We start from the raw sequence: 19459 nt of genomic DNA on the forward strand, positions 1-19459 counted from the left end.
GGCGACTAAGTTTCTCTTTGGGGAAACGATGGGGGAGAAGTGGAATTTCGACTAGCTCGAGGGGCCAAATATGCATCTACCAGCAACAAGTGCAATAACTTGAGTCAACAGCTGCCAGCCAGAGAGCAAAATAATTAATGTCTGGCCCGAAAACACCGAAACCGAAAAAGGGCGGAAATGAGCAGTCAGAAGAACAAAATGGAATTGCATATTCATGGCCATAGGAATAGGAGTAGTCGAGCTGTCGTCGGGGCATCGGGGATCAAGAGTAAGCCATGAATAGCTGAAAGCCAAACATTAACTTCAATCTGGAAAAGGAATATGGTTACTGAATGCTAAAACTCTTTGGCTTTGGCTTTAGCTGGGGCTGTGGCAACTTTTGGCATTCAATTGCCATAAACAATGCCACAAAATTTTGAACATTTTGCGACACCAGAAAAGCCACGTACAAACTTCCGCCATTTTGCGTGCGAGAATCCGAAAAGACCATTAAAATTTTAATTAAAAGTTGCGTATACGCAACACAGCGTGTGGCAGGAGCATAATTTTAATACAATTTTAATTTTCGCCCCCTTCGGAACAGAAAACCCTGGCCCCCTTCACCTTCACCATATCGGCGGACAAGCGTTACCTGCTCTTGGCCCAAAATGTTGTGAAATTATTCCGCCACTCGTATCTGGCCCAATACACGCTCTACGATATACAGACCAGGTGAGTGGTGCTCTGTCCAATTGCAGGAGGCCATCTATAGGGTAATTTAACTTGTAATCCCCCCATCCGATGGATAGCGAGAGCATCAAGCTGCGGCACAGTCCACACCAGGATGAATGGCCATATCTGCACTACGCCCGCTTCAGCCCCAGGGGCAATGGATTGGTCTGGGTGCAGAGCTACGATATATACTATAGGAAGGAGGCACGCGGCACCACGGCACATCGCATCACCCACGACGCAGTGCCCGGAGTGGTCTACAATGGCATTCCCGATTGGCTGTACGAAGGTACAGTCCATGCTGTCCACTGAACAGTATAATTCGATCGAAGTACGAGTATCATGGAAACATATTCCAATTTCCCCTTTGTTTCGCATTGCAGAGGAAATCCTTCATGCAAATAATGCGATTTGGTTGTCCGACACTGGCCAACTGATGCTCTACGCCACCTTCAACGACACGCACGTCCAAGAGCAGCACTTTGCCTGGTACGGTACGACGGGTCCATCCGGTGGGGCTGCATCAGCAGCAGCTGCAGCCGGAGCCGGAGCCGCAGGCACGCCCGGAGGAAGTGGTGGCTCGTCGTCGTCGGGAGGGGGGAGTAATCCGTATGCCAACCTCTACCCGGAAATCAGATCCTTACGGTAAGTCGTGACCCCATTATGGGGCTTTTGGCTATATCACTTTTCGATTATGTGTTAATGATGCCCTGCTCTCTCTCGTGACTGTCGTTAGACCTAATGGCCTCCCCCTAGCACAATGCTTAAAATTCATGAAGTAAAAGAGCTGAACCTTTTCACAGGCAGGTGGATGTCTGACAGTGGCTTTAACCTTTTTCGGAAGGGACCCCTCTAGCCCGCACTCGTTCGCTTTTCTTAGACGTAGTGACAGATTCGGTCCCTGAAATTAGTTTTCGGGGGCCAAAGACAAAACAACAGAGCAACATAGCCACCTAAGCAGTCTGTAGCATATTAACAGCAGAGAGAGAGAGTGGGAGTAGGAGTGGGAGTGTGGGTTCTCCAGCCTCGTTGATCTCCTGTCAATTGGGTTTGATAAATTGCTAGAAAAGGTCTGCCCGAAAATAGGGCATGTGGAAAGAAGTTTAGTTCGAGTCAAGAATGTGGATGAAAATTAATGAATGGTTCAACAGAAACAGGCAGCTTAACTTAAAATAAAACTCTTCCTATCATATCCAACAGCTATCCAAAGCCAGGCACTCAAAATCCCACAATAACTTTACGGGTGGCCGACCTCAAGGATCCAAAGAAGGTGCACATCACGAACCTACGACCGCCGCAAATTATAGCAAACGAGTAAGTGGATGCAAGACAGGTTCCCCTGAAGGCTCGTGCCTCTAATTTTCCCTCCTCCCTCCACCCTTTACAGAGATCATTACTTTAGCAGCGCCAGCTGGGTAAGTGGCACAGAGATCGCTGTGGTCTGGCTGAATCGGCCCCAGAACATATCCGTGGTCAGTGTGTGCAAGAGCCCGTCGTTCGAGTGCATTGAGGTGAGTGCTGCGCCAAACCACTAAATGACCCAATGACCCCAGCCAGCAATCGTCTCCTATCCTTTGCAGACCCATCGGGTGAGTGGCGATGGACGCGGCTGGGTGGACACCGTCTCCGTGCCACTGTTTGCGGCCAATGGGAGTATCTATGTGGCCATCTCTCCATTACGCGATGGCCTGTTTGGTAAGTGAGCCATATGTCAATTTGGGTGCTTTTGGATTTGCGCTTTGTTCCAGCGGTTGAAGGTGCCGGTAATACAATGCCTCTTCCCTTCCCTTTCGTTCCGTTTCGTCTCTTCTTCCGGCGCTCGATAATCGCAGGCTATTTCCGGCACATCGTGCACGTGGACATCGACAATAACCGGGTGCTGCCCCTCACCCATGGCCCCTACGAGGTGAATCGATTGTTACACTGGGACCAGCTGGATAATTGGATGTAAGTACCTTCCGGTAGAAGGGAGGGTTGGATTGGAATTCCACTGAACCCGGTTTGACTTCTCGCAGCTACTTCCTGGGGACTCCGGAGCGTCTGCCCTCGCAGCAGCATCTCTACCGCGTATCCGCTCTGCCCGCCCGCCAGGGACAGGCCCTGCACTCGCCCGACTGCCTCACGTGTCCCGCCCTGATGCAGCGCTCCGATAGCTACGAGGAGGGTCACACCAAGTCGCCGCCGAAGCTGGTGACGGCCTGGGATGACGACTGGGAGGATTCCGAGGAGGTGGAGGCCCAGGCACCGCCACCGGCCATGCCTCTGGAGCAGCAGGCGCGTCCCGGACGCGGACAGAGGCCACCGCTGCCACCGCCACCCAGCGATTGTCTCTACCATGAGGCACAGTTTCCCATTACTCTGCAGGCGCGCTACGTCCTTGTCGAGTGCCTGGGCCCCGTCGTTCCCACCTCCATTATCTATGGCCTGAAGTCGACCATCCCATCGAGCTCCAAGGTCAACCGTCAGAGCACCCAACAAGAGGAACCCCCAACGGAGGGCGGAGAGGAGAAGGCAGACGTCGAACCCAAGTCCCAGTTTTTGGAGCTACTCGTCACGATCCAGAATAATACGCGACTCAAGGAGAAAATGGCCAAGACCGCGCTGCCGCAGATGAAGACCTTCCCGGTAATGATCTCCGGCGGCTATCATGCCCAGGTGCGGCTCTACCTGCCGCCCGTGCTGCGTGAGGACGAAATCACGCGATATCCCACCATTCTGCATGTGTATTCGGGTCCGGGCACTCAGCTGGTCACCGATCGCTGGCATGTCGACTGGAACACCTATTTGTCCGGCAGCAAGGATTACATTGTCGTCGAGATCGATGGACGCGGCTCCGCGGGTCAGGGCTACCAACTGCTCCACGAGGTCTACAAGCGTCTGGGCAGTGTCGAGGTCTCCGATCAGCTTGAGGTCAGCGAGTATCTGCGCGACAACCTGCACTTTATCGATTCCCGACGAATGGGTGTCTGGGGCTGGAGCTACGGCGGCTATACAGCTGCTCTGGCACTCGCCGGCCAGCAGGATATCTTCCAGTGCGGTATAAGTGTTTCACCGGTCACCAATTGGAAGCTATACGGTGGGTTTTGTGGTCTTTTAAGGATCCTAGAGATGTAAGGATAATCTTTATCATTCCAGACTCTACCTATGCCGAACGCTATCTGAGTTTTCCCAATGTCACGGACAACTACAAGGGCTACGAGGAGAGCGATCTGTCCAAGTATGTGGACAATCTGCGCGATCGTCAGTTCCTGCTCGTCCATGGCACAGCCGATGACAATGTTCATGTCCAGCAATCGATGGTCCTGGCGCGATCTCTGACCAGCAAAGGAGTGCTCTACAAGCAGCAGATCTATCCAGATGAGGGCCACAGTTTGTCGGGAGTTAAGCGGCACCTTTATCGCTCTATGACCGCATTTTTCGAGGACTGTTTCAAGAAGCTGGTGAGTGCTTGTGCCGTAGAATTGTTTACACTTTTCTTTTGTATTCCAAACCATTTATTTTTGTATTATATTCTGCCACTCTCCTACCACAATTATATCAATATATATATATATAACTCTCTCTTTCTCCTGCTCTCCAAAAAACAATATATATCTCACCCACCAAACTCACCGCCAAAAAAATACCACAACAAATGCCATTTCCTTTTCGGTTACCTCTTTTCGGTTCTGTATTTTGTCCTTACATTCTTCCTCCCTCGTGTAGATCGATCAGCAGCAACAAAATCAAACAGATTCCATGGATTTCCTGGACTTCCATAGTTTCTATGGGCGCTAATTTTGATTCCACATCCCCCCATCCTTCAGATACGATACTAGGTACAGTCGTCGTTGTCTATTCTCGTCCATTGTATTTTGCCTTCGTCGTCGTTTTCTCATTGTTTTCTAATTGTAATCCTGAATTTTGGTTTTCATTGATGTTGTTCTCGTTGTCATTAGCTACTCGGAAATACTCGTACTCGTAATCTCAATCTGTTAAGAGTTTATTCGCTGTTTCAATGTCTTTAAATGTGTCAATTTTTTAGGGGCGGGGACCGTCAAAAATCTTTTTCTTTTTGCTTTGAAAGTTTTGCTTTGAAATACTGAATATTTATAATTTTAATACTTGTAGATGCCCTTCCTTTCCCCTACATCCTAACTGAAAATATTATAAAAATACTCAAATACAAATACAACTTGATTGCCTTTAAAAGCCTAAAGCGCTTGCTTTAATCCTAGCATACATCAAAAATACCACAAAAATCCCTACCATACTAATATTACCATGCATAACCCATCAACCTATGTTTCTCCCATTTTCCCTGCTCATTCATTTTTCTATTCATGCGGCTTTTTTCTAATTTCATAACTTTTAAGTGGAAAACAGGCGAAAAAACTTAGCTAATCCGAGACCCCACCTTCCTGTACGCCACTTTCCCGGTTCGTTTCGCTCTTAATTTAATATGAAACGCGTTGAATCCGAAATACACTTGTTACACTTTAGGCTTACCCGCGGCTTACGAGTCACCGGGAATCATTCACGGTCCCCTAGCCCTAGCCCGCGCCATACTCTTACATGTATGTATGCTTGTTGGTGGTTTCTGGGGTTCTGGGGGGGGGCCTTTTCTCCGTGATGCGTGGCAAAGTGCGGAGTTTTGCGGCTTTCCGTTGAGTTCGGTTAAATTTAGTTGAGTTTAGTTTGGTATTTCTTTTCTTGTTGGGTTGTTCTGGGTGTCTTGCAAGTTGTTCCAACTTTATTTTGCTGCTGTTTTGCTGTTGTTATGAGTTCTATCGTTTTCCTTCGCCTTCGCCTCTTCCAAGTCTTACTCTTCAGCAAGTTTTCTTTTTGGTTCAAACATCTCTTTCTCAGTCTCTTCCGAATCGTACTCTATGCAAGTTTTTCTTTCTGGCTTAGTCCTAATTTCACGTTTATTCTTTTGGTTGTTTCACACAAATTATTTTGGCTGTCCTACATAATGTCTGTATGTATGTTTGTATATTTTTTCTATTTGGTTGCGTCTATAAGTGTGTGCGAGTGTGTATATTTTATTGGGACTTGCTGTTGCTCGATGTGTGTTTTCCTTTTATCCAGATACAGATACAGATACAGATACAGAAACAGATACGCAAAGAACACAGACAACCCCACACAGACACTTGCTACTTTACCTAAATGTTTGCTTATGCCTTGATTGTGTCTCTATCTCTCTTTCTGTCTGTCTACCTGTACTCCTCCTTTATAACTCTCTATATCTATATACTTTCTGCCTATCAAAGTAGCGAATAATTGATGTATTTTTTGGAAAACTCATTCAAAACGAATTTCTATCTACCAAAACACAACAGGTGCCCCCGGAGTCGAAGGCTGGCCTGGGCAATGGCGGCGATATGCAGCAATAAACATAATTTAGAGATGGAATAATTCTGATTGCAAAACTCAAAACGGAACGTGGGAACGAAATGGTTTTTTTGTAAATTGCATTAAATGTGATTTATCGTTTACGACACAAACCAAACACAGAGATACCGAAACACACAGCCAGCAGGAGAACCCTATTAACCACTAAGTTAAATGGCATTTTGTTGAAAATTAATAAGCAAAGAAGAACACTACTACGAATGATCAAGGAAAACAAGGAAACAAGTGTGTCCTGTGAAAAGGCAAAGCAAGTGTGCCCAGAGCCCTGACAAAAAGCAGAACACGAAAAGGCCAAACCAGTGTGCCCATAGCAGCGGAAACAAACCACGAATGTTTATGGCACGAGTATGCGGATAAAAGTAGCAAAATCAACATGGTTGTGAAAACATAACTTACACACAGAGGCACAGACACAGAAACAGACACAGATAAAAACATGCACACGCACACACCTCCAATCTACACCTATACAAGCATACACTGAGCGCAAAAGAGGGAGAGCGACCGCGGTGCGCACAAAGGTAGGCAATAAAAAATTCGCATGCGGCTTTTCTTCGGTGACAGGTGTGACATTTTAATGCCCTTGCAGAGGGTATTACCACTTTGAGTGAAATTTCAACAACGGATGTTCAAACTAGAATTATTCGTGATCCATGTGTCAAAATTTTGGAAAATACTGTCCCCAAATTCAAAAGCTTTCTTTCACTCGCTCTGCAAGGGTATTAAGCGCTTCGGTTATCCGAATCTGCCTTTCTTTATTGTTGATTTTTTATTTTATTTTGTTTGCTATAACTTATGCAGTTTTGCATAAATTTCCAATGAAGAGAAAACAGAAATAAAATTGAAAACACACATTTATTGAAGAGGCAAACAAGAACCAGCTGAGGTTTGAGGTGTGCGGCGTTCGGCCAGAACGGAAATTGCCACCATAAATCAAATTTGACAACGTTCTAAATGGCATTTTTTGGTGGTGAAACACACACATTTTTATCATTTGCTAAAATTCTTAATGGCTGATGCGGGCAGAAAGCACAGAGCCCATAAATTCTACATAAATTGATGAAGTTTTGCTCATAATTGAAAAGTGGAGAAGAGATTGAAAATAATTTAGAGTAACTTTATTTCCGATTAAAGAGTGTTTTCATTTGCATAGCTATCTTTAAGACACTCTTTCTCTAATATGAATGCTGTTAATCGCACATTCTATGATTGAATTTTATCATAAAATTTACTGCCACCAAAACACAAACGAAATTAAACAGAATAATGTCCGAGAGATATGGTCGTTGTCCCCTCAGCTGGGGAAAACGAGAAAGAAAATACGTTTGCAGTAAAGTTTAATTAAATCCAATGGAATAAAAACACAACACAGCAACACAGCCATAAATAAAAAGCATAAATAATTGAAATGAAACGGAATGTTGGAACCAGAGACGCAGGCAGGCACGCAGGCAGCCCTGCATGAAAATAATTTCGAATAAAAACTGAATTGAATTCGCAGCAAGCAAACAGCAGAAAAACGCAAAATGGCCAAAGTAAAATTAAATTAAAGAGGAGAAAATATACTATGCGATAAACTCCAACAACAACAACAAGAAAGAATGAAAATTATAAAGAAAATAAACAAATTTAATAGTTTAAATGCATGTAAGTAGCGCAACAATATTTCAAATATTTAATAGACAAATTGAATCGTTTTTGTTAATTATTTTGTATTGCCACAAGAACTTCAATTTCGACTTTGAAGGCATGGCAAAGTACATTTCTAAAGGAGAAAGTAGTAGTGAAAGTAGAATTAACCAAGAAACTAGTCCATAAGCGAAGGTGAACTAACGAGTTAAATGAAAATGAGAAAAAAAGGTCAAAAATAGCTGCGATACACATTAAACATTAAAAAGAAAAAGAATGACAAAATAATGCTCGAATTGTATGCAAAACTGCGACTGTCACAGGCGCAGGAGCAGGCAACGTTGACAAAGGACAAAGGCACTGAGGCGCCAATGACACTGCATCGCACAGACAGACAGACAGACAGTCCCATTCCCAGTCCCATTCCCAGTCCCATTAAAAGCCCCAATTAGCAAGGCAACACCAGTGGAAGATTGGAGCATCCCGCTACCATACTTTCCCTTCTTTTCAAATATGGCAATATGCAGAAAAGGATTAGCTTTAATTAGATTTCTGGCCCGGCACACTTTTTGCAAGCGGCAGTTAATTAGCAAAACCGCCAGGCAAATTCTGACTCTGTTGCGGCTCCTAATTATGATGGTTGTGCTGGCAGTCGCCCAGAAACAGAAGCAGTGGCAGTGGCAGCCGTTGGAAAATATATGGTTATAGGATAGCTCCGATCGGGTTGTCTGGAGGCAGAATGAAGGTAGAGGTGGTTTCAGAAGAACCAGAAATAAGGGCACTCCCTCAGCAGATCTCCAAGGCTTAGCCATAGCTGTTTAATGTTAATATTATGGATGCTTTTAGCAAAGAGTATATCTCAGATATGACAGGACACATAAAAAAGATCTCAAAATCTGGCCGGAAAGCCTTTAAAGCGTATTGCTATGATAACCCTACTAATTGTTATAAAATCCCCAGGCAACTATGGGCGAATCTAAATCCGAAAAACTACAGCTTTTTATGAGACATAAAGCTCAAGTAGGTTTAAACGAAATGAAACCTAATTACCAGGCAGTCTTTAAGTTTTTCCACCTTAACAACATTTCAGCTCTTACCTACGAAAGAGTGCCATACAAGTACATCTCCTCGCTTCGCAGTGGCAATCTCAATGGCCTCAAAATTTCTCCAACTTTCAGGGCAATTTTAATAATAAAGCCACGCTTGCCGCAGAGCCCCCTAGCCTTAACCCCTACCTTCCGAGAGAGAGAGAGAGAGATCCCTCAGGTAGGCCTCTAGGTGGGATGTTAGAAAATTGCAAGGCAACATAAATTTCTGTCTGCCTGACACTTTTATGTGCGTCGCTGGCGGTTTCTGCCGTTTTTACGCGTTTTTAGACGCTGGCAAAACGCATGCCAATGTTTGGCTAAGTCCGGGGGTGTACGTTTACCCGTCCACAATTAACTCGCTGGCTGGCACACACACACGCAAACACGCACAGCTACAAAGAGAAAAGGAAAAGCACACACAGATACTCGTACACCACCTGGTGTGGTGGTCGGTGACGGACGTGTCTGTGTGTGGGTTTCAGGTGTTTATTTTTAGTCTGAAAGGTCGTCACAGCTGTGTTAGATGTCGGAAAAGCTGAGTCTGCGGCTGTAAAAAGACCAGCTGCTGCTGCTCTCATCTCGCTCTCGTCCCCCCGCCCCACACACACACGCCCCGACCCCTGTTGACACACAAACACACACCCACCCACAAAAAAATTAAAGGACGAAGGTGTTTTACCTCAAATGGGGCCTAGGTCCGGCCCTCCAGATGAAGCCATAAGTGCGATGCCGTGTCGGGGCGCCCAATGCTATGGAAATTGAAATTGCTCTAAGAAACAAAACGATACCGAATATTTAATTGCTTTCTATGTAGTGTACTAAGGACCAATTACCAAAGAAACAAGTGGGAAAATTAATAACTATATGAAGATAGTGCATATATACACAAGAATATGGAATTCAAGTAGAGATATTAATGAAATTTGCAATATATATATATATACATACGACACACGACATACGACATAATGAATATTGACTCAAATACCATTTAGTAACTATACAAGCATACAATATAATATATATATACACCTACTGATATTCTGATATATACAAGAATCAAATAACTATATACGAGTATACAGTAGTCTAGTTCGTTTAGTGGATCAAGCGTTTGCATTATTCGAGTTATAAAAAGAAACCTTTGAAAACCAAAAAAAATAAAAGAAACCACAAAATATTATTAGCTCAAGTGGAAACTAGAGAGGCGGTGTGGTGGCTCTGTATAAAAGGTAAACTGTAATATACGCCTATGGATAAACTATGGATACTATACTTTGATATATGATGAATATATTTTATAAACAACTTTTACTCTTAAACAATAAAAAAAACACTTTTAATACTCTGTCTTCAGCCTTACCGTAAACTATAATAAAATGAAAATTGAACAAACGAAGAATATAAGAAATCCTTAGCCTAACTCAAGCCTAAACCAACGAAATCGATTTCAAATTGTTAGTTATGTTGTTTTAGTGTACATAAGCTTTAATGTGGTTAAAATTCCATTCGAATACTTTGTTTCTATACCTTTTGTTAGAGAGCCTTTGAGCCAGATTTAACCCTAGCAAAAAAACGAAAGCAAAAAGCAAAAAAAACCTTTGTGATCCAACAAGTTTCTTCTCTTCCATGAAGCAAAACAAAAAACAAAAAACCAAAACAAAAACCAGAACATACAAGTATAATAATATGAATTTAAACTAATTATGTAATTACATTGACTTAATTAGCTGAGACGTTCAATAATTTCGCCAGGCATTTAGAAAACAAGAAATTCGGAGGAAAATCATGAGAAATGAGAGTACCGACAAAATAAATCAAAGCATGAAAACCAAAAACTAAATCAATTAATTGTGATTATTTGTTCTTAAATTTCAGAAAGTGTTGCGGCATTAAATGGGTTTAGAATGGGTGTCAAAAGTATGTTCGTCTGCTTTTTGGTAAGTTTGGAACAGCAGTGGCTCTTACTTTTACTTTTCTAATGGTGATGGAAAACTAATACTCAAACTACTTTCGAACCATAAAGTGCTCCCCCAAAGTGACTCATGAATGAACTTTTCAAGTAATCCCAAAACTAGCATTAACCAAAGTGCCCAAAATGCACATGTGCTGCCCCTGGAAATTGCTCTTTGGGGGAAAGCAGCTCCAAAAAATTACAAGCGAGAGAAAAATGCAGATCAATTTCCTGGTCTTTTGGCCAAACTAAATCAAATCCACACCTCTTGGGTCCGAATTAAAAATGAAATATTGCACTCAGTCTCTCAGTGGCCAAAGAGTGCTCCTCCATTGAATTTGCAATGCCAACATGTCTGCGATTTGCGGCAGTCCCGGGGCACAGACGGTGGAAAGCACAAAATCGAAAATGTAAACCGTGAAAAAGTCCCGTCCCGTCCCGACCATCTGCATAAAGCACGTAACGAGCTGCATTCCGTTTCCCTTCTTACGCCTTTACGCCCTTTTGTAGGTCCGAAATCATGGGCGAACGAGCCCCGTCGCGGACCGAAAGGCGGCACGCAAATGGCCACAAAATGTGCGCCTGGCATGCAATGGCCATCGGCTGGGGCCAATGGACAGGAGCCAAGAGCAGGGGCTGGGGCTGGGTGCTCCACCGGCGGAACCTTCCTGCTACAAGCAGGCAAACTTTTGACTTAATTGGCCAATTGTTTGCCAAGGCGCTGAACAAGAAAAAGTGTTGCATATTTGATGGCGTTTTATACAGGTCTTTCTCCTTTTTTTTTCTTTCGCAGAGGGTTTCGGTTTTTTCTTTTTGTTTTTGGCAAAAAGAACCAGAAATGAAAAGGTGGCAGGTTTTTAAAAGCCATCATTTTGGCAGCTAATAATTTATCGGAGCGGAGCACTTTCGCGTAGCGTCTAATTGCCGCTTAGCCGAGCGCTCGCTTATGTGGGAACAAACATATATATGTACATATAATGCATGGCTGCTCTAATCACGTCCATAATTGAGCCGCAACAATGGAAACGGCCGGCACAAATTGTGGGCCACTTAAATGGGGGAAACCTGAAACCCAGGCGAGAACTGGGGGCGCACACCCACCAAGGGAAAATGCCGGTCAGTCGGTGGTGGGATGACCTATACGTATGCCAGTCATAGTCATTATCTAATTTAAACAATAGCCTTCCTTCTATAGAAAGAAGTGTGGGCAGGTTAAAAGGGCAATGACAATGCTATGGACTGGTGTAGAGTTCATCCTTGTACCACAGTTCAGATCGATCATGATTGCATTTTGAAGGACACACTGGTAAGTCTTCGTATTCCTTCATTCATTCATTTAATCGATTTTATAAAACACTTGAGTAAAATTCCCCAGGGCTCATGACATTTGTGTAACCATTTAGGGCATATCTTCCTTTACTTGATCTCAAAAGCAACACTTTAGCTGTATTATGTATATGTTTGGGCTATCTATAAAACTGTCAGATTACCATAAACATGATTTGGGTTGAGTGACCTAATTTTCGGCACCGATTCGAGGATATTTCAACCAATTTATGGCATCTACGATAACTGAAATGCAAATTTTAAAGTGTACTTTAATTTTTTTTGCCGATTCGTTATTCTGAGCATACCAGCTAGGCCCGCTTTTTTCCCATACTCCCCCTAATGCCAATCAATTGCTGTCCAATGCTGTCCTGACAAGGGTGCCTCCAACAGTTGGCTATTTTTTGCGCTATTGTGAAAGCGACGCCGGGCTGGTCCGAGCCCAGTCGCCTGTCAGAAGGAGGCAGAACTCAATACATTTGTAGGATAATGCCTTATATACGACGCACAAAACATAAATAATTTACATTTCGCATGGTCACGCACAAATCATGTGTGGCCCATACCAAGCCCATGCCTGGTCCCGAAACAGTCAGCCAGTCAGACAGAGAAAATGCGTTATGTTTGGGGTATTTTGGGTCTGGGGCGGTCTTCTTGGTTCGGATGCTGCATGATGCGTATAAAAGTGACAGTTGAACATGGAAACACACTCAAAATGTTAATTGATACGTATGCAAGGCGACTGAGGGGCCACCGTAGAGCGGACAACAGTTTTCCTTTTTCTGCGCATTATGTTTAATTGGATTCTTAAAGGGGCCTTAAATATTGTAATTGTTGGATAATTAACTGTAGCATATTTCTATAGTTGTATTTTCACAGATGACTTGATGGAATGATTTCGATTATGTATATTGTATGTTGGGCCAATCACATTACCCACAAGAACTCCATTTATAGTTGTCAAAATCTTGTAATATTTTCTACTGCTTTACTTTTTCAGTTGTTCATCACACTCCGATCCGCACAGAACAAACAAATTTTTGTATAGTTTCAAGTTCCTGTTTGGTTTCAGGTAACTACTTTCACTTTTCTTCTAAAATCAAAAGAATTAAAATTATTTTGTTTTTAGAAATTTTACGGATCGAAAATGTGTGACCCTTGTGGATCGTGCTGCGCTCCTTGCTGTGGTCCATGCTGCGGTCCGTGCTGCGGTCCGTGCTGTGGTCCGTGCTGCGGTCCGTGCTGTGGTCCGTGCTGTGATCCTTGCTGTGGACCCTGCTATGGTCCCAATGTCTGCGGACCGTGTGGCGCAACAGGACCCTGTTCGGGCTGCTTTGGCAGTTGCTGAGCAATATGAATTACAAATACCAAACTACAGAGTCTAAACCTTCCATCACAAGTCCGATGAAACCCGCAGAAAGCTTGAAGCTATCGTTTAGTCTCTACGAATAAAGCATTTACAAATACAAACATTTCACAAATCTTTTGCTTTTCATTTTCGATTTCAGCTTAGGTATTCACTATCAATCTGAAATGGAATGCAGAGTTGAACAGAAAAATATCATAGATCCTTAGTTAAGAACTCCAGCCACTGCCAAATCCCTCTTCCGTGCGTCGTGATCTGGGATACCAGAATAAGGTCGGTCGCAATATTTTTTTACATTATTTTTTTGTTGTTATGCATGTATGATCTCTGATCAATTTTTCTTTACCTTAAGTGTAAAACTAGAATAAGTTGCCACTAAGGGTAACAGAAAGCTTGTTTAAAATAAAGTACACATGGCCTGAGCACGAATGCCTGAGCCAAAGACCGTGGGATCTAATGCAGAAAGTTCGTGTTCCTATTGGATAGCCTATTTAAGTGCTGTTATTTTGAATTTGATTATTTTCAAATTTTATCGATAATTTAATTTTCAATCTGAATAAACTGTTGAACTGTGTGACCGTACACTGAGAAGAGAAAAAAAAAACACCAACAAAAATTGAGCAATAGGAACGATTTTCTCTTACGTTTTATTTGTTTGACCTTTTTTGCTCAAACCTTTTTTAGGCAAAATCCAATAAAAGCAATTGTTTAAAATAGACCAATCAAGTAGAAAATAGGTTAATTAAGCGTATAAAATTATGTGGTCATGGCATAATATTCTATCTAGCTATTAATAATCGACGGAATATTAAAAACGAGGAGTATGTATAATATAACTTGAATTCGTCAGTATATTTACGGTATATTTTTAAAATGAGACGGTATATTACGGTATATTTCTCAGGGTCGGCAATCAGCTGGTGAAATTCACAACATTTGCTAGAAACACACAAAAAAACATCGAAAAGTACGGTTTAACAACAATTTTTCGCCATGGAGAGGCTAAACGACGATTGTGTGTGCCATATACTGGAGTACCTGCCACTGGTGGACCAAATAAAGATGTGCCGCCTGTCGCCCCGTTTCCGGGAGCTGCTCTGCCAGATTGTGTGGAGGAAACCACGGTATCGGAATGTCTCAGTGTCGGATGCCATGCTAAAACCGTTGAGCAAGTCGGACTACATCTACTTCTTTGAGCTGACCAGCGCCGCCATGGAGGAGCTCTACATATGGAATGTGCATTCAAAGGCATTCGACTCGTACCTGGGCCGCCACCTGATGCGCCCCGAACTGAGCTTCTATCTGCGCCGAGACTTTAGTAACCTAAAAGAGCTTTGCATTGCAGATGAGAACATGAACAACAGCATGGTCAATACCATAGCCAAGAACTGTCGCCAGCTGCGCTGTCTGAGCGTGTCCAGCGCCTACGTCACGGGCAAGCACATGATCAGTCTGACCAAACTCGAGTCGCTGGTCGCCCGCGAGTGCTCCATTGAGACCGAGTACTTGAGTGAGATACTAGATCAGCTGTCGCTGACCCATCTGGACCTGACCGCCAACAGACACCAAGTGGAAAAGACTATACTGCAGAGTGCGGGGGCCAAGCGTCTGCAGCGTCTCGGTATATCCGATGCCCAGGACTATGGCTTTCTATTGGCGGACCAGTTGCCGCAACTAACCACGCTGGTGGTCAGCTACCACAAAGTGTCGCCGGAGGATCAGCTGGATATGTTGGAAACCACACGCAGACGGGTCGAGGATTCGCCCGGTAAATTTCCCAAGCGACTGCAATCGATTCTGTGCAATGTTGTAGATGTGGAAGTCGCCCTCGAGCAGATAGCGGGGCTCGAGAAGCGCCATCCCAGAGACACACCAAAGTTTAGCGAGATATTAAAGATAATGTACTTCTTGTCGAATCCAGTGGGGAGTGATAAGACGACGCCCCCCTGAGATTGTTACTGGTCTAGATGTCTGCCCATGCTAACAGATAAATTTCACCCAAATGATGAGCCGCACTTATAGTAGTAGCATGTATCTGTCGACTACCGTGCCGGTAGGTCCCTAGTCTAATTGATACTCTCTCTTTAGATAAGGTTTGTTTATTTATGTCTATGTGCTTCGCGGATGAACTCTGTCGGATGAGGCTGTGATAGTATTTCATAGACTTGTTAAACCTCACCCTAACTAATACAATATGTATTTAAGCCTAATATGTATACATATATATGTATGTCGTGACTTCCAATTAGGATTAGGATCGAGATTCTATGAATATATTCATACATACCATACATATATTTGCTTTGCTTCGTTCTGTGTGCGAAAATATGCATGTAAATAAATGTTGTTTGTTCTCTAAACATTAATTTGTACAATAAGTAAATAAGAAACTCAGTTCGATGTATGTGCATCCTATAAGTCACAGCTGCAAGTCTGCAAATGGTATCGGTTGCCGCCATTAACTAACTAGACACATGTATTAATAATATGTATCTTCCATTTACCAATTGCACTATGTAATGTATAATTAAAATGCGTTTGATGGACTCATTTACTGTGACAATTGGTGCAATTTCGACGCTGATGAATTTGGTGGGGGGACCAGCAACATCCTATCCCACATCTATGCCACCTCACTTGCCAGTGAAATTCGAACTGGCTACCGAATATTATTAAATACAAAACAATCGCTGCGACAATTGGCAAAGACTCTGAGTGCAAGGTAGCTGCGAGCTATCTAGGGTAAAACAGGAGTCTCAGGATGGCAGCTATAGCCCTTCATTCACGGCGGTCGTTACCGGTGTGACCCCTTGTTTTATAGATCTCAGGGAATCGATATGCTAATAGGCGCTGGAGTATATTTTGGCTTGATCTGTGTTGGACCGATTCAGTTGGCCGATACGTTTCCATTGCTCCAGAACATCCAATCTGGTTGTTTCGTCTCCGGACCATCAATAATAGTGCTCTGCCTACAGTAGCTAGACCAATTAATAAAGACCACACGTACCAAAGGAAGACTTTGAAGCGCTTTTGAAAGCTTGAAAACCGTTACTCAGCGGAGTCAGATAAATCGATTAAGGATCTACTCTGGGAGCGTTTGTTGAAGGAAAACTGTTCTCATCTTGAAAATGGTAAATTTTCTGTTTGACTGTTGGATAGTGCTGGTTTCAAGGCTCTTGGCGAATCATTTTATCTCGCTCTTCGTCTATTCAAAAGTTTGGAGACAAAGTTGTCAAAAAACCCTCTACTGAAAGCTCAATATAGCACATTCCTTCAGGATAATCATAACAAAAATTAGGGAAGTTCTTCTTACCCCATCATTCCACCAGCACGAAACTTCGTATCACATCCGAAAGCTCAATGACTGGTTGATGACTGGCGCAACCATATAGGCAAAAATATTCAACACACTGTTTCGGATTGGGCTCTTCTGCATTGCACTTTGTGGAGGTATGGATGTCTCACCTAGGCGAATATCTTCAATGCATCTTTCGGCGAAGAGGTGATGGTGAATGTCATCCGTCGTCAAGTAAAGAAGCTCCTGCACAGAGTACACTTTCCTACACGCAAGTGGCCCTCCAATGAGCCTAGAGTGCTTGATGAAGGCCGTACGATGAAAGCGAAAAACTGTTCAAGTACCATGATGGAACAGAAATAGCGAAGGCCTTGCGGCTGGTATGGGATCCTAATTCAGATAACCTACTGTTCACAGATGTGTACTGTTCAAGTTTCTCACTCAAGATATGAATCATCACTTAATTTTCTTTTCCAAAATTTACAGTTTTCTTTGATTAGAAGGTGTGTGTGTGTGTGTGTGTGTTTAATGATCAGCAAAACCAAAATCTAACCGATTGTCTGTCCAGTCGCTTTGCCAGAGACCAAAAATAATTGTCGTCTACCACCAACATGTGAGTGTGGCTGAATGTCGGGCAAACTTTATCTCGGTACGTGCGATTTTGCATTTCGATAAGGAGACGGAGTGAATGACTAGCGGTCTAATCACGAAATACATATGTTTCATTAAGTTTCGCAAGCGAGCAACTCAAAGCTACTCAACTTAAAAGTGCCTCCAATTATTGTTAATAACCTCTCTATATTTAGCCCCCCCGAGCTCTTGCCTAGGAGCGGGCACGGTAAACGTGATTCCCAGCGCATAAGACATTCGATGGGGAACTGGAGCTGGCTCATAATCTCCCATGCTTAGATCATGACAGAGCAGATGCATAGCTCGAATACTAGGAATACTACTACGTTTAAAGACTGCCATTGGATGACGTTCAATACGTGAACTTAGACATGATCGTGCTGGGTGGCAATCAATTATATAGTATAATCCTTTGAGTCGAGGGCTTTAGAATGAAACGATAGCAAACAAATAGTCTGCCAGTTGAGTGCACTCAAAAATCCACTCGTTTTTCAAGCAATAAAGACCTTCAGCACATTTAATTAATATAGTTCAATGCAAAACCTGATGAAAAACGGTTCAAAGAAGCTGCTGCAGGGGTAGAAATATAAAATTATCCTTTCACAGGACATGCAAGGCGATTACTAGTATAATAAATATTGTTAGTCCTTGAGTTACTCGTTTCGAATATAATAATTAGTGATTTCAATACTCGGAGACCTAGTTTACATAATTCTTTCAACCATGAGTGAGAAGAAACCCAGTCAAATCTCAGTGATCCAGCACATTGAAGCGGCTCTGTATGTCCTCAACCAATTGTGCATTGGCTTCGTGACCCTTTGGGTCAGTTGGATGTGTTTGCGCAAGGGCCTGACTGGCATATACCTGCATGTGTGGCTGGTTACCTTTGGATTCATCTTCCTGATGGCCGAAGGCATGATGTGCTTCTACGACGGAAGCTGGCTAACGCTGCGCTACACCCGCAAATACAAAACGGCCGCCCATGTCGTCCTGCAAGTGATCGGTGGCGGGATGGGCGTAGCCGGTTGTCTCATCCAACTGATTCGAGACAAGTGGACAATTGCTGTTACCACACATGCCAGCCTGGGCTTTGCTGCCTTCATCCTGTGCTTGATCTCACTGCTGAGTGGGCTGGCTGCCGTCCTGGCCCGAGCCATGAGCAGGGCGGTGTCGCCGCTGATCAACAAGACTTTCCATGTCGTGCTGGGCTTTGCTGCCTATGTGATTGCCATGATGGCCCAATACTACGGCTATGCACAGACTAGCCTCTTCAAAGGCCAGGGAGCTGACTTTGTTATCCTCATGCGAGTAGCCACACTGGTATCCATGGTCCTGACCACCATAGGAGCCATCAAATCGTTGTACCAAAAAGTAGTCAGTTTGACGAGTTAAAGCCTATGCTTTTTCAAAGTTCTGTGTTTAAATGTTCCTTGTTCTTCTGTGTTTTAAGCTTCAATATTTATATACTTTAGGTTAAGAAATATATGACTGAAAACGAATCTTTGTTTAACTAACTTCTTCCGCCCATAAGAGAGGACACGGTCTCAGCCTCTCGGGAGGCTATCGAGGCAAACGGCACGGATCCACTGAGTATCCTAGACAGGGATTAAAAGCAGGAAGGGGACCAAGACAAGGAATATCGAAGTGGAGCAGAGAGGTCTTGTCTTCTGCTACAATAATGTTTTCCCCTTTTTCCACCCTGATTTTTCGATATTCTGCTGTTTCTATTGCACAAGTAATTAATCCAAGCATCCAAATTTCCATAACAGTGGTCTTTCTAGTGGTCTTCCCAAAACTATTTCTGATTGATTTGAGTGATTTCGAAAATAATTCCCTGTACCAAAAATACGTAGAATTCGAAAGATGAAATTGTTATTAAGTTTATTTTGCTTTAAAATAATTCGTAATTTTTTGTTTTAACTTTTTCCTTTAGGGGATCTTTAACGATTGAAGTATCGCCTTGTTCATCCTCATCTGAATTTGGAATTAAAGAAAAAACGTTCAGAATTTATTTGTTTAACAATAATTTAAAAGTTAGAGGACCTGAGATATATTGAAGTCCA

The 19459-nt window shown here is 43.2% G+C and overlaps 4 protein-coding genes across 5 annotated transcripts in view; all 4 read left to right on the plus strand.

Moving 5' to 3' along the window:
* Positions 1–9442, plus strand: part of LOC6593304 — a 36166-nt gene extending 26724 nt beyond the window's left edge. Inside the window, exons 6-16 of one of the 2 annotated variants that reach the window (XM_026987669.1) lie at positions 584–711; positions 789–1000; positions 1095–1356; positions 1912–2025; positions 2099–2222; positions 2292–2406; positions 2544–2658; positions 2727–3787; positions 3847–4151; positions 4417–4529; positions 6036–6091. In XM_026987669.1, coding sequence (XP_026843470.1) covers positions 584–711; positions 789–1000; positions 1095–1356; positions 1912–2025; positions 2099–2222; positions 2292–2406; positions 2544–2658; positions 2727–3787; positions 3847–4151; positions 4417–4488 — 2508 coding nt within the window. In that variant the 3' untranslated portion in view covers positions 4489–4529; positions 6036–6091. Of the gene's footprint in view, positions 1–583; positions 712–788; positions 1001–1094; positions 1357–1911; positions 2026–2098; positions 2223–2291; positions 2407–2543; positions 2659–2726; positions 3788–3846; positions 4152–4416; positions 4530–6035 lie in introns of both variants that reach the window. The other variant, XM_026987670.1, reaches the window with a different exon arrangement.
* Positions 9443–10708: 1266 nt separating this feature from the next.
* On the plus strand, positions 10709–13586 carry LOC113565542. The gene is made up of 3 exons (XM_026987845.1): positions 10709–10765; positions 13106–13177; positions 13235–13586. Exons 1-3 carry the CDS (start codon positions 10722–10724, stop codon positions 13488–13490), a joined length of 372 nt encoding a protein of 123 aa, XP_026843646.1. The 5' UTR covers positions 10709–10721; the 3' UTR covers positions 13491–13586.
* Positions 13587–14420: 834 nt separating this feature from the next.
* On the plus strand, positions 14421–16017 carry LOC6593303. The gene has a single exon (XM_002019155.2). It carries the CDS (start codon positions 14465–14467, stop codon positions 15419–15421), a length of 957 nt encoding a protein of 318 aa, XP_002019191.1. The 5' UTR covers positions 14421–14464; the 3' UTR covers positions 15422–16017.
* A 2003-nt stretch (positions 16018–18020) lies between these two features.
* Positions 18021–18862, plus strand: LOC6593302. Its single transcript, XM_002019154.2, has one exon. It carries the CDS (start codon positions 18120–18122, stop codon positions 18786–18788), a length of 669 nt encoding a protein of 222 aa, XP_002019190.1. The 5' UTR covers positions 18021–18119; the 3' UTR covers positions 18789–18862.
* Positions 18863–19459: the final 597 nt, after the last annotated feature.

Source organism: Drosophila persimilis, unplaced genomic scaffold (genome assembly GCF_003286085.1).
Source record: "Drosophila persimilis strain 14011-0111.01,24,50 unplaced genomic scaffold, DperRS2 tig00000124-arrow-pilon, whole genome shotgun sequence".
NCBI classification, from domain to species: Eukaryota; Metazoa; Arthropoda; class Insecta; order Diptera; family Drosophilidae; genus Drosophila; species Drosophila persimilis.

Coding starts and splice junctions, on each gene's coding strand:
- LOC113565542 (XM_026987845.1), top strand. CDS start 10,722: ATGGGTTTAGAATGGGTGTCAAAAGTATGTTCGTCTGCTTTTTG. Junction 10,766..13,105: donor GTATGTTCGTCTGCTTTTTG/GTAAGTTTGGAA, acceptor TTACTTTTTCAG/TTGTTCATCACACTCCGATC. Junction 13,178..13,234: donor AAGTTCCTGTTTGGTTTCAG/GTAACTACTTTC, acceptor TTTTGTTTTTAG/AAATTTTACGGATCGAAAAT.
- LOC6593303 (XM_002019155.2), top strand. CDS start 14,465: ATGGAGAGGCTAAACGACGATTGTGTGTGCCATATACTGGAGTACCTG.
- LOC6593302 (XM_002019154.2), top strand. CDS start 18,120: ATGAGTGAGAAGAAACCCAGTCAAATCTCAGTGATCCAGCACATTGAA.